Source organism: Theropithecus gelada, chromosome 5 (genome assembly GCF_003255815.1).
Source record: "Theropithecus gelada isolate Dixy chromosome 5, Tgel_1.0, whole genome shotgun sequence".
Classification (NCBI taxonomy): domain Eukaryota; kingdom Metazoa; phylum Chordata; class Mammalia; order Primates; family Cercopithecidae; genus Theropithecus; species Theropithecus gelada.
The window spans coordinates 146,335,066-146,347,497 of NC_037672.1; the positions used below are offsets into that span (position 1 = coordinate 146,335,066).

At 35.5% G+C, this 12,432-nt stretch overlaps 1 protein-coding gene across 1 annotated transcript in view; it reads right to left on the minus strand.

Moving 5' to 3' along the window:
• Nucleotides 1-556: 556 nt before the first annotated feature.
• Nucleotides 557-12,432, minus strand: part of IQCM (IQ motif containing M) — a 469,590-nt gene continuing 457,714 nt past the window's right edge. Inside the window, 1 exon segment of the mRNA XM_025386437.1 lies at nucleotides 557-672. Within this exon segment, the coding sequence (XP_025242222.1) occupies nucleotides 557-672 (116 nt within the window).

The following is a 12,432-nucleotide window of genomic DNA, read 5'->3' on the forward strand; positions in this document are numbered from 1 at the left end:
ATTACAAGCAAAAAAATAAAATAAAATTCTGAAATTCTGAAAAAGAAAAAAAAAAAAAAACAACCACTTCCAAAAACTTTACATGATAAAGGACATTATGGAAAACAAAGAAATTGTTTGACATATATGATTTCAATGAAACATCACACCTTTTTAAAGAATAAAATGAAAATGACACCTTTTTAAAGAACAAAAAACATGAATCCAACAGTATTATATACCAGATTCATGAGTTTTAGAAATAAGAATTTTAAAGTTTCTTTATGTTATTTATTGGTAATGGAACAACATAAATTATAGTCTAATAAAGAGAGTACTTGACACTATGCAGGTTCACTTCATTATGATAAAACAGATTTTTTTAATGAAGGAGATCAGATGAATTGTGTTCATCCAAAGATACTAGAAATTATAGATAAACTTGTCAAAGTTCTTTGTATATTCAAAGATTTTTATCCTTTCTTCCTACTGATACAGAATTGATCCATCTCCAATATTAAGTTGTCTCTTTGGGTAGAGAGTTTTAACTATTACAGGTAATAATATGTTGGAAACATCATTCAACTTTACATGACTGATAATGTTGTCTCATTTTCCTTTCTCTTATGGAACTGGCCACCAACTTTCCAACAACCTGGATGTTAGCTCGTTTGAGTATTGGATGTCCATTCACTACAACACAAAACATACAGTTACATTAATACATTTTTCAATTAATATGATAGTAATATATCATGCTTTTGAAATTCTATAAGTTACAGGAAACTAATTATGGTTGTGTTAGAACATGAAAAAGATTGGACTTGGGCTCTTTTCCTTCAGGTGTAGTGTGTTACCTTATATATCATGCGAAGAGACTCAAAGTTACTGTTAGACCAAAGCATTGATGGAAGGGATGGGTGAAACTGGGTTCCACTAATATACAGAATATAGCCCTCTGTATCTGTGGGTTCCCCAGCAATGGATTCAATGAACTACAGATAAAAACTATTCAAAAAAAGAAATTTCACAAAGTTCTAAAAGGCAAAACTTGAATTTGCTACACAAGTACTATGTTGAATCCACATGAGTGAAGAGGTGTGTAGCTATTGTATTAGGTATTATGTGTAACCTAGAGATGATTTAGAGTATATGGGAAGATGGGTATAAATTATATGCAAATACTAACCCATTTGATATAAAGGACTTAAGCATCTGTAGATTCTCATATTCGAGGGAGATTCTGGAATCAATTTCCTACCAGCCCTGAGGGAAAACCTTATTTGAAATAAATTAGATGCAACACATGTTTGCTTTTAAGACAAGCACTATTGACTTTTTTACATTACAGTGTAATCAGTTCTGATAATGATATTTAAATTAACATAAGCCACTATTCATATAGATTGCTTGTAGAGATCCATCTTTATGTATAAAATGACTTTGCAATTAATAAATAAAGGGTATAGATTTACTGTGGCCACCATTATACAAAGAAATAATTTACAGATAGGGTAGTATATATTTGCTGTTTAGGTCCTATAGTTGTTATTAAACAAAAACATAACCAGCTGCCAAAAACCAGTTAAAATTATAAGAAGAACAATCAACATGGCTAAAAGGAAATTAATGACTTGAGGTGTTATAAGAAACAGGGCATTGTTTCTGGGTTAATGTATCTCCATATTGTTATTACACAATGAGTAAGGCCTTATAACCACAAGATTAAATTGGGCCACATTAAAAAAGGACCTGAATAGGCATTTTTCAAAACAGATATAAAAATGGACAATAGGTATATGAAAATGTACTCAACATCATTAATCATCAGGGAATGCAAATCAAAACCACAATGAGATATCACCTCAGACCCCTTCGGATGGCTATTACCAAAAAGTCTAGAGATAACAAACTTTAGCAAGAGTGTGGATAAAAGGAAATACTTGTACACTATTGGTGGGAATTTAGATTGGTGTAACCATTCTAGAAAACAGTATGGAATTGCCTAAAGTAATTAAAAATAGAACTACCACAAGATCCAGCAATCCCTCTTCTGGGCATATACCCAAAGGAAATGAAATCACCACCTTGTAAGATTATCTATACGTCCACATTCACTGTAGCATTATTCACAGTAGCCAAGATATGTCACTGGACAAAAATAGATTAAAGAACTATAGCATATATATACAATGGAATATATTATTCAGCCTTAAGAAGGAGGAAATCCTGCCATTTGCCACAACATGAGTGAACTTGAAAGACATTAACTGAAATAAGATAGATACAGAAAGAAAAAATATTGCATGATTTCACTTATATGTGGAATCTGAAAAAAAAGAGTCAAATACACAAACATAGAGAATAAACTCGGTTACTAGAGGTGGAGGATGGAGAGCAAATGAGGGAAAGTAGCTCAGGGATCACAAAGTAGCAGATGTTTAAGATGAACAGGTCTGGAGATCTAATGTAAAACCTGAGGACCACAGGCAATACAATTGCACCATATTTGGGATTCCCACTAAAGATTTCAGTTGCTTTTGTAGCAAAAACAAAATAAATGGGAGAGATGATGGTTATGTTGCTTCACTATAGTATCTATTTTACTATTTATATGTATCCCATTACATCATGTTGTTTACTTTAAACATACACAATAAAAGTTATATTTTTAAACTGAAAAGTTAGGCCACAGTAAGAGTATTTGCAAAACAATTAGTAGTTTTCATTCTTAGTGAGATCACAGGGAAAGGCAACCATGAATTAGTGTCCTAATCCTAATTTACCACAGCTATACTAGAAAAGCATGAGCTATGCATGCTAGTTTTTGAAATGAGATCTTCAGATTAAGTGCTTTCCTATTATGAATTTCTTGGATAATACCAAGTGTATATTTCATCAAGCAAGAGATACCTAAAATATAATATTACTCAAAGGAATTAAAATAGAAAGAAATGTGAAAATAAGGGCCCAAGTTATTGTTCTTAAACATTTCTGAGTGAATCCAGGTTTGTTACTCAATCTTAGTTTTCCTACTTTTGAAATTGGGGGTAATACCTATCTTGTTCAGTTACTGAAAGGACCGAAAACTATATGTCAAAAGATATATTTCAAGTAATACTTCATGAATATCAACTCTTCAATTGTAATGAATGTACCACACTAATGCAACATGTAAATAATAGAAGAATCTATTAATAGGGCTGGGATGCAGGTGTGAGAGTACATGGGAACACTCTACTTTCCATTCAATATTTCTGTAAACCAATATTTCTGTAAAAGTAGAATAATGATAATACTAAAAGCTTATTAATTTAAAAACAGACATGTGTCTGACAGTTTATAAGTATTTAAAAAATAGTTGCTGGATTATTATCTACCTTATGATACCATAAAATAAGCATTTTAAATTTCACTGACAATTATAATATTATTGTTTCATAAACATTTAAAGGATAATTTCCTTTAGGAAGAATGAAAATATAAGTACACATAATACATCTTTAATCTTTAATATTTACAAAGTAAATGTTCTTGACCTTCATTTTTGTCATATGGCAGAATAGACTCAGAGAACAATCCTTTTGATAGAAACAAGTCAAATCCTGGATAATCTATTAAATGTATTTTAACTTCATTGCTAAGCTGGCAAAGAGGGAAAAAAATGCAAAAGCCATAAACAAAGTGAAATCAGTACGCTTAGTAAATATTTGAAATGCCAAGCCAGTTTTTTTGGTCGTAGGTTGGGGACAGAGAATAAAGCATAGGATCCACCCAAAAGACGGAGTATATCATGAGAGCACAGTGGACAGTATATAATGAGACCACAGTGGAGGGCTGTGACATCAGAGTGAGTGGAAATGAGAAAGAGAGAGAGACATGGCTTGAGGGGTAGGGAGGGTGCAGGAAAGGAGGGAGAGAGGGAAAAGTAAAAAGGAAGAAAAAATGAAAAAAACCTGAAGAAGGGGATATCAAGAAAATTTCCCTGTTTCCATAAGCTGGGTAGAGAGATCATAAATAACCCCAAAGCTGGCCCTTGTTTTGGTGTTCTAGTTCATGTCACTTGTGTGATCCAAAAATATCCCAAATAACTTTAATGTTTGTTGGTCCCCAAGAACAAATAAAAAACCTCTCTAGAGGAAAGTAACTTCAACAAAGGTCTTTAAAATATGTCATAAAAGCATATTTTATTAACCCACAGTGTGTTACAATGTAGTTTTCAATGCAAAAGCAGTACCTATAATAGTGGTATTTTAAAGTTATACAGATAGAAACACATGTAAAATATTAAATACCAAAATATTAATGATGAGCTTAGCTATAATTTAGCCTTATATTTTTTGCTTATCTACATTTTCGATGGAAAATATTATTTATGTAAAAATAGCAATATTAGAGATTTAAGCTTCTAGATTGGAATGCATCATAGAAAGTAATTTTTATTGTAGATAATTAGGAAATAATCAGAAACAACATTTTTGTTTCTATTTCAACAATTTAAAGAAATGGTTTGAAATTGTGAAAATGTTCAAATAAGATAGATAATATGCTGAATACACAATTTATAGGCTGGATTTTCAGAAATGGGATTTTTTTTTCTCAAAGGTTCAAAGTATGATTGTGTCCTATGTTTTCTTTTAAATTATCTACAAATTTTTATATTCGCAAGTCCATGTTATTATTTTTCATGCAAATTCCATGACCTACTCAAGGTTATATATCGTTTCACACTATTGACTACTTCCTGTGAACAATTTAAAATTAATCTTTGTAGAGCAACTTGGAAAGAAAACAAACACAGATAATTTTGCAAAATAAAATAAGCATTTAGGTCATTGAGTATCTACTGAGTCCTGTTTGTTTAGATTCATGCTAAGTGCTATGGGGTGATATAAAGGGCACTAGCTGAGAGCTTTCTGTGTCTCCATTTCCTAATCAAGAAATAAACAAGAAAGGAAAACACTACAATTATTATATTACTCATAGTCATCTAGTTAAAAAAAATAAAGTGAACACACTACCTAACACGGTTATCAGGATCTGTGCATCAGATGATTATCATAACCAACATAAAGCAAAATATACTTCTAGATGGCAATTAATGTATATAAGCATAGTCAGCCTTCTGTACCTCAATTCAACTAACTGTGAATCTAATATTTTTGGAAAAGTACAATAAAAATAACACTAGAACAATAAAAAGCAAACATTTAAAAATGCAGTACAATACATATCTATATGGTATTTACATTGTATTAGGTATTACAAGCAATCTAGAGAACATTTAAAGTATCCAAGAGGACATATGTATGTCATATGCAAATACTACATCATCTTTTATAAGAAACATGAGCATCTGTGGGTTTTGGTTTGCTCAGGAGGTCCTGGAGTCAATTCTCTGTGTATACCAAGGCACTTATAATATGGTTTGGCTATGTCCCCACCCAAATCTCAGCTTGAATTGTAGCTCCCAGAATTCCCATGTGTTGTGGGAGGGACCCAGGTGGAGGTAACTGAATCATGGGGGCCAATCTTTCCCATACTATTCTCATGATATTGAATAAGTATCATGATATTGAATAAGATAATGGGTCTGTCACGGGTTTCTGCTTTTGCTTCTTCCTCATTTTCTCTTTCTGCCACCATGTAAGAAGTGCCGTTCACTTCCTGCCATGATCCTGAGGCCTATAAGTCCAATTAAACCTCTTTTTCTTCCCAGTCTTGCGTATGTCTTTATCAGCAGTGTGAAAACAGACTAAGACAATAAATTGGTACCAGCAGAGTGGGGCATTGCTGAAAAGATACCCGAAAATGTGGGAGCAACTTTGGAATTGTGTAACAGGCAGAAGTTGGAACAGTTTGGAGGGCTCAGAAGAAGACAGGAAAATGTGGAAAAGTCTGGAACTTCCTAGAAACTCGTTGAATGGCTTTGCCCAAAATGCTGATAGTGATATGGACAATAAGATTCAGGCTGAGGTGGTCTCAGATGGAGATGAGGAAGTTGTTGGGAACTAGAGTAAAGGTGACTCTTGTTATGTTTTAGCAAAGAGACTGGTGGCATTTTGCCCCTGCCCTAGAGACTTGTAGAACTTTGAATTTGAGAAAGATGATTTAGGGTATCTGGTGGAAGAAATTTCTAAGCTGCAAAGCATTCAAGAAGTGACTTGGGTACTGTTAAAAGTATTCAGTTTTATAAGGGAAGCACAGCATAGAAGTTTGGAAATTTTGGAGCCTGATTATGCAATAGAAAAGAAAACCCCATTTTCTGGGGGACAAATTCAAGCTGGCTGCAGAAATTTGCATGAGTAGCAAGGAGTCTAATGTTAATCCCCAAGACCATTGGGAAAATATCTCCAGGCCATGTCAAAGACCTTCATGGCAGCCCCTCACATCACAGGCCCGGAGGCCCCAGAGGAAAAAGTGGTTTTGTGGGCGGGATCCAGAGTTTCTGTGCTTTATGTAGCCTAGGAACTTAATGTCCCAGCTGCTCCAGTCGTGGCTGAAAGGGGCCAACATACAGTTCAGGCTGCAGCTTCAGAGGGTGCAAGCCCCAAGCCTTGGCAACTTCCTTGCAGTGTTGAGCCTGTGGGTGCACAGAAATCAAGAATTGAGGTGTGGGTACCTCTGCCTAGATTTCAGAAGATGTATGGAAATGTCTGGAAGTCCAGGCAAAAGTTTGCTGCAGGGGTGGGGCCCTCACAGAGAACCTCTGCTAGGGCAGTGTGGAAGGGAAATGCAGGGTTAGAGCCCCCACACAGAGTCCCTACTGGGGCATTGTCTAGCAGAGCTGTGAGAAGAGGGTCACCTTACTCCAAATCCCAGAATGCTAGATCCATCAACAGTTTGCACCCTGTGCCTGGAAAAGCTGTAGACACTCAATACCAGCCTGTGAAAGCAGCCTGGAGGGAGGCTGTACCCTGTAAAACCACAGAGGTGGAGTTGCCCAAGATCATGGGAACCCACCTCTTGCATCAGAATGACATGGAGGTGAGACCTAGAGTCAAAGGAGATCATTTTGGAGCTTTAAAATTTGCCCCACTGGATTTTGGACTTGTATGGGCCCTGTTACCCCTTTGTTTTGGCCAATTTCTCCCATTTGAAATGGTTGTATTTACCCCCATTGTATCTAGGGAGTAACTAGCTTGCTTTTGATTTTACAGGGTCATAAGCAGAAGGGACTTGCCTTATGAAACTTTGAAACGCAGACTTTTGGGTTAATGCTGAAATTAGTTAAGACTTCAGAGGACTGTTGGGAGGGCATGATTGATTTTTGAAATATGAGGACTTGAGATTTGGAGGGGCCAGGGTGGAATGATCCGGTCTGGCTCTGTCCTTACCCAAATATCAGCTTGAATTTTATCTCCCAGAATTCCCATGTGTTGTGGGAGGGACCCATGGGGAGGTAATTGAATCACGGGGACCAGTCTTTCCTGTGCTATTCTCATGATAGTAAATAAGTCTCATGAGATCTGATGGCTGTATCAGCGGCTTCTGCTTTTGCTTCTTCCTCATTTTCTCTTGCCACTACCATGTAAGAAGTGACTTTCACCTCCCACCATGATTCTGAGGCCTCCTCAGCCATGTGGAACTGTAAGTCCAATTAAATCTCTTTTTCTTCCCAGTCTCGGGTATGTGTTTATCAGCAGTGTAAAAACAGACTAATACAACTAATGTTGTTATATTTACATAGCAGAGGTCCAAGCTTGAACGTTAGTTTTGTGTACTTCAGAGTTTCTCAGAGGGATACGTCCAGAACACTGGCAGAACAAATCTTCTAGGGACCTCTGAACAACAAACCTTCTTGGGGAAAAACTTTTAGTAAGAGGAGAACAAGCTGAGTATTTCAGTCTTGTTCCAATAAGACAATGGCAGTTAGTAGAGTTGGATGATTTTATGTACTCTGGAATGCCTCTTGCTATTTTGCTTTGACTTTCCACTCTCTTCTTCCTCAGCTTTTCACATCCTCAGTAGGAAGACTTTGGCCTACATTTTGTGAGAGGAAGTCCCCAGTGAGAAAATGGAAGTAACTGAAAAGCTATCCTCTTAAACAATGTCCTGGGTTGCTGAGAGCACAGAGCATCAGTGCTCTGGGATCAGGGTAACTATGGTAGAAAGCTCAGGAGAGGGCCTTCTGCCTTCTGCAGGTTGACCTGAGCCCATGTGGAATCACCACAGCATGGCCTGGACAGGTGTTAGTGGCAACAGCAGCAGCAAGACACCTTCATTAGGCTTCCTGAGCTCCAGAGTGACAGCATCAGACATCACTTCAATGGGGGCAGACTGAAGTAGGGTGGGTCCAGGAATATGGAATTCCATGTTTCAGCCTAGAAGAACGTATTTATAAGTGCATGCAAGATATCCAAGGAGAATTTGTAGGATTTACTGCAGTTATTGGGATTGTTTTCATAGACAGCAGAGATTGTGACCATTTTTTTGACTATATATGTATCTATGTGTATGTGTGTGTATATATATATAGAGAGAGAGAGAGAGTTACGTAGTTTGAAGATTGTTTTGAAATACTAAACATTTGCTTTCCAACCCTCACTGCTCCTAGGTCCTGAGTCTATCATCCAGGCAGTAATAATGGTTTCCTAAAGGGTGACTGGAAACAAATCACCTCATTTCTTATGTTTACCAATTTTGAAACATGGAAAAAATTATAAGTTGCTAATACATATTGTATTTCTGAGTTTTTAAATATCAGGTCCTTTTTTAATAATCTGCAAACATGGAAGACATACAGGTATTTAATAAACATAGTTACTTAAATTGAAGTGAATAAATTTGTGGCTTTCCATATATTGACTGCCCTCAAGCAGAAAAACCCAAGAACAACAAGGACAAGTGCATTTCAAGAAGGTTTTAAAACATAAAGCATAAACAACACTTTCAAAAGTTATGCTTCTGCTGGAATAGTATGACTTTGTTCAGAATGAATAGCATTCTTAGGATCCAAAATACCAGACAGAACCTAAAGAATTTAACACAGAGAGACATATGGTAAAGAAGATTATGTAATGGCATAAAAACCCTTTCCAACTTTAAGGAGATAAAAACTGAACTGGAAGACTGGAGAAGAAACAAAATAGAAGAGATTTATGAGATCCTGAGCTTTGTAAAATGACCAGGCACCCTCCCCCATTGTACCTCACCCCGGAGGAATAGAAAAAGAGAAATCTCAATGATAAAAGTCACATATTGTTTTGGGGAAAACCAGGAGTGCAGTTTTGTTGAAGGGGGCTATAGCAATAGCTCTGGGCACTGTCTAGATGATGGTCCTGCAGCCTTACAGAACAAATCACAGCTCAAGGTGGTATAAGGAGAGCTACTGATACTGATGAGTTTCCTAAGGGGTATGGGAATTCTGACAAGGCTGGCTGACTGGAAAAGATCTAAGGTCAGGATAAGAAGAGGACAGAGTATATTCATTCAGTTACTGGAATTATAGCAGCTATTAAGAATGAATGCCAATTAATGGCTCCTAAGGTCCAGGTGGCATGATTTATGCCACAGAGGAGGCCAGCAAGGAGACAAGACTGCATTGAGGATATCTGCACCAGATGAAAGGAAATGAGAGAGCAGGCCTATTATAAATGGGTAACCAGTCACAGAGTAAGTAATAATAGAGAGTGAAATTAGATGGCATATATAAATAATAAGAACATCATAAAAAGTCAAAATGTAGCTCATAGAATACTGAAATAAAAGAAGTCAGTCTGATTACCTACAGGAAAATATTTTCTATATGATATACTTGAGTTTGAAACTCTATACACTGTGCAATCTGGAAATATAAGGCTCATCAAAAGTGATTTCAACTCGATGAAGGGCAAAGGGTAGAAAGGAGTTAACCTAAGTAATTCTAGAAATCAGTGTTTTGATTGGAAACTGGAGGCTAAAGACAAAATGCACATGGATACAGATGGAATATATATATTAGATAGATAGAGATATGTTTACAAATATGGGTTCATATTCATAAATATATTTCCTAGTTCTACTCTCTGAGAGGGCCTGGAAATAGTGACACTTCAGTAGCAATGAGCACATCTAGTGTCTAAACACTATTTTCCAAGTAAAAGAAACATGATTCCTTGGATAAATAGATGATTCCAGGGCTGGGATAGCAGCAATACAAGACGTGCCTGCAGAATTGTGTAGTGCCAGCAAGTAAGGAAATGCACAAAAGACAAAGAGATGGGTACATGTCAAAGAGGCACAGGAGCCAACCTGAAAAAGCTTCCAATCTCTAAATCTGGAAAAATTTGAGCAACAACAATAACAAAATAATACAGTATTAGATTAGAATTCAAAGTATTAAAGAAATATGCATGAATATGTACTAGTATAATTAATAAATAAATGGTGAAGAAAATTTTTAGTACAAAAGAATTCTTAATAAGTTTTGTAGATACCCCCACATCCAGAAGAAAACTTTAATTCCTGTCCCCTACCCCCACCCTTTGAGTGTGAGCTAGACTCAGTTACGTGCTTTCATAAAACAGATCGTGTAAAGGGAAGGGGTAGCTTTATAATGAAGAAGTATGACAAACACTACTTTGGCCAGGTAATCAAGATTAATATCACCAGTGATAAGTCATATTGATATCATGTTCCCACTGATACGATGAGAACATTTCACCTCTGTGATATTCTTTCCAAAAATTTGTGACCCCAATCTAAGCTTAAAAGAAATCAGACAAATCCAAATTGAGGGACATTCTACAAAATACCCAATCAGTAATCCTCAAAACTGTCAAGGTCATGAATACAAGGAAATAACTGAGAAACTGTCAAAGCCAAGATGAGCCTAGTAAGACATGACAAGTAAACACACTGTGGAATTTAGAATTGGATGCTGGAATGGAAAAAGGACATTAGTGGGAAAACCAGTGAAATCCAAATAAAGTTCACAGTTTGGTTAATCATAAGGTACAAATGTTAGTTCCTTAGTTTTCACAGTTATACCACAGTTATCTCCTAGATGTTAAAAGGAGAAGTAGGGGAGGGACTTTTGTATTATCTTTGTAAGTCTTCTATAAATCTAAAATTATTCTGAATTGAAAAGTCCATTTAAAAGGTGGTACCAACTTTTTTACTATATAGGAGAGCTAGCACCAGTAACCCAAACATTAAAGCAAAATAACAGAAATACAAAAGAAAATATCATAGCTCTAATAAAAGAGTACTAACAGTATAGTGGCTAGATGCTAGACTTTTTAGACTGGCTTGTGAAAACCTAGGGTATAGTTTTCAACAAATTTTAGAAACATAATGGCAAAATATACTACTTATGACTTTTAGAAAGAAAGAGCCCTATTTCAATCCTCTTTCCCAGTTAAATCGGTCTACTCCTCCATGATCCTACCTTCAAAACTTCCATATCTCTTTTCATTGAATGCTTTCATCCTGCTTGCTCCATTGCCTGTTTCTTGGCCATCCTTCAATAGGAGGTTCAAGTTCATGTCTGTTTGATGAATTCCTAGGCATTAGTAACAACTTTGTCTTCTAAACTCTCTAATCTTTTTACTCTATGTCAATGTTTACCATTTTTAATATTATATTTTTCATTGTCCCCAAAAAGAGAGTGGGAAGTCCATACACTTAGAAAATACATAACAGCACAAAGAACTAAATAAACCAAGCCAAATAAACAAATAGAAGAAGCTACAAGAAGATTTAGGGGATGTACTGATATCTACAACTTACTGTAAAATGCATTAAAAAAAAGATGTGATTTGATGGGTGAATGGCAGAATGGATGTGTTCCTCAAGAAGTTCTTTCAAATTTCCTGTATGTATAAAAATTTTCACAATAAAATGCTGGGGAAAAATACAAGAAGTTAAAAAATATTTGAAATAATTTCATATTTCATCAATTGCAAAACAGGATTTGAAAAACTAATAATGACTAATAATGAGAAAAACTAATAACACTGAGAATAATAACTGCCATTTAATGTATTTAATTCTGTGCAAGGCACTGTGCTGAGTGCTATACTTATATTATCTCAATTTTTCTGTTTACCAATACTTGATGCTATCATTATTATTATGAGAAACTAAGACTCCTATTAGTAACACGTTTCATTGAGCTATAGATAAGTCTTGATCCACATATGATTTCAGAAATGTTTACAACAACTCATTGGAAACCATAGCGCTATTTATATCACTCATTTTTTAAGGAGTTCCATGCTACATTGTATTGTTGTGTGCCTTATTATATGTATGCCCTGAATACAAACAAAACACCAGTAATTCACTTCAAAACAGAGGTAATTCACTTCCCTATATCACTACACTAAACTCTAGGAGAGTATCTTATAGATAAGTGAGTATTTAGTAAATATTTGATAATGCTTATTTTTGTTTTACAGAAATTATATCGTACTATTCACATTTTGACTTATTCACTCAAGAAGAATTTCTTGAAATCTATCCAAACCA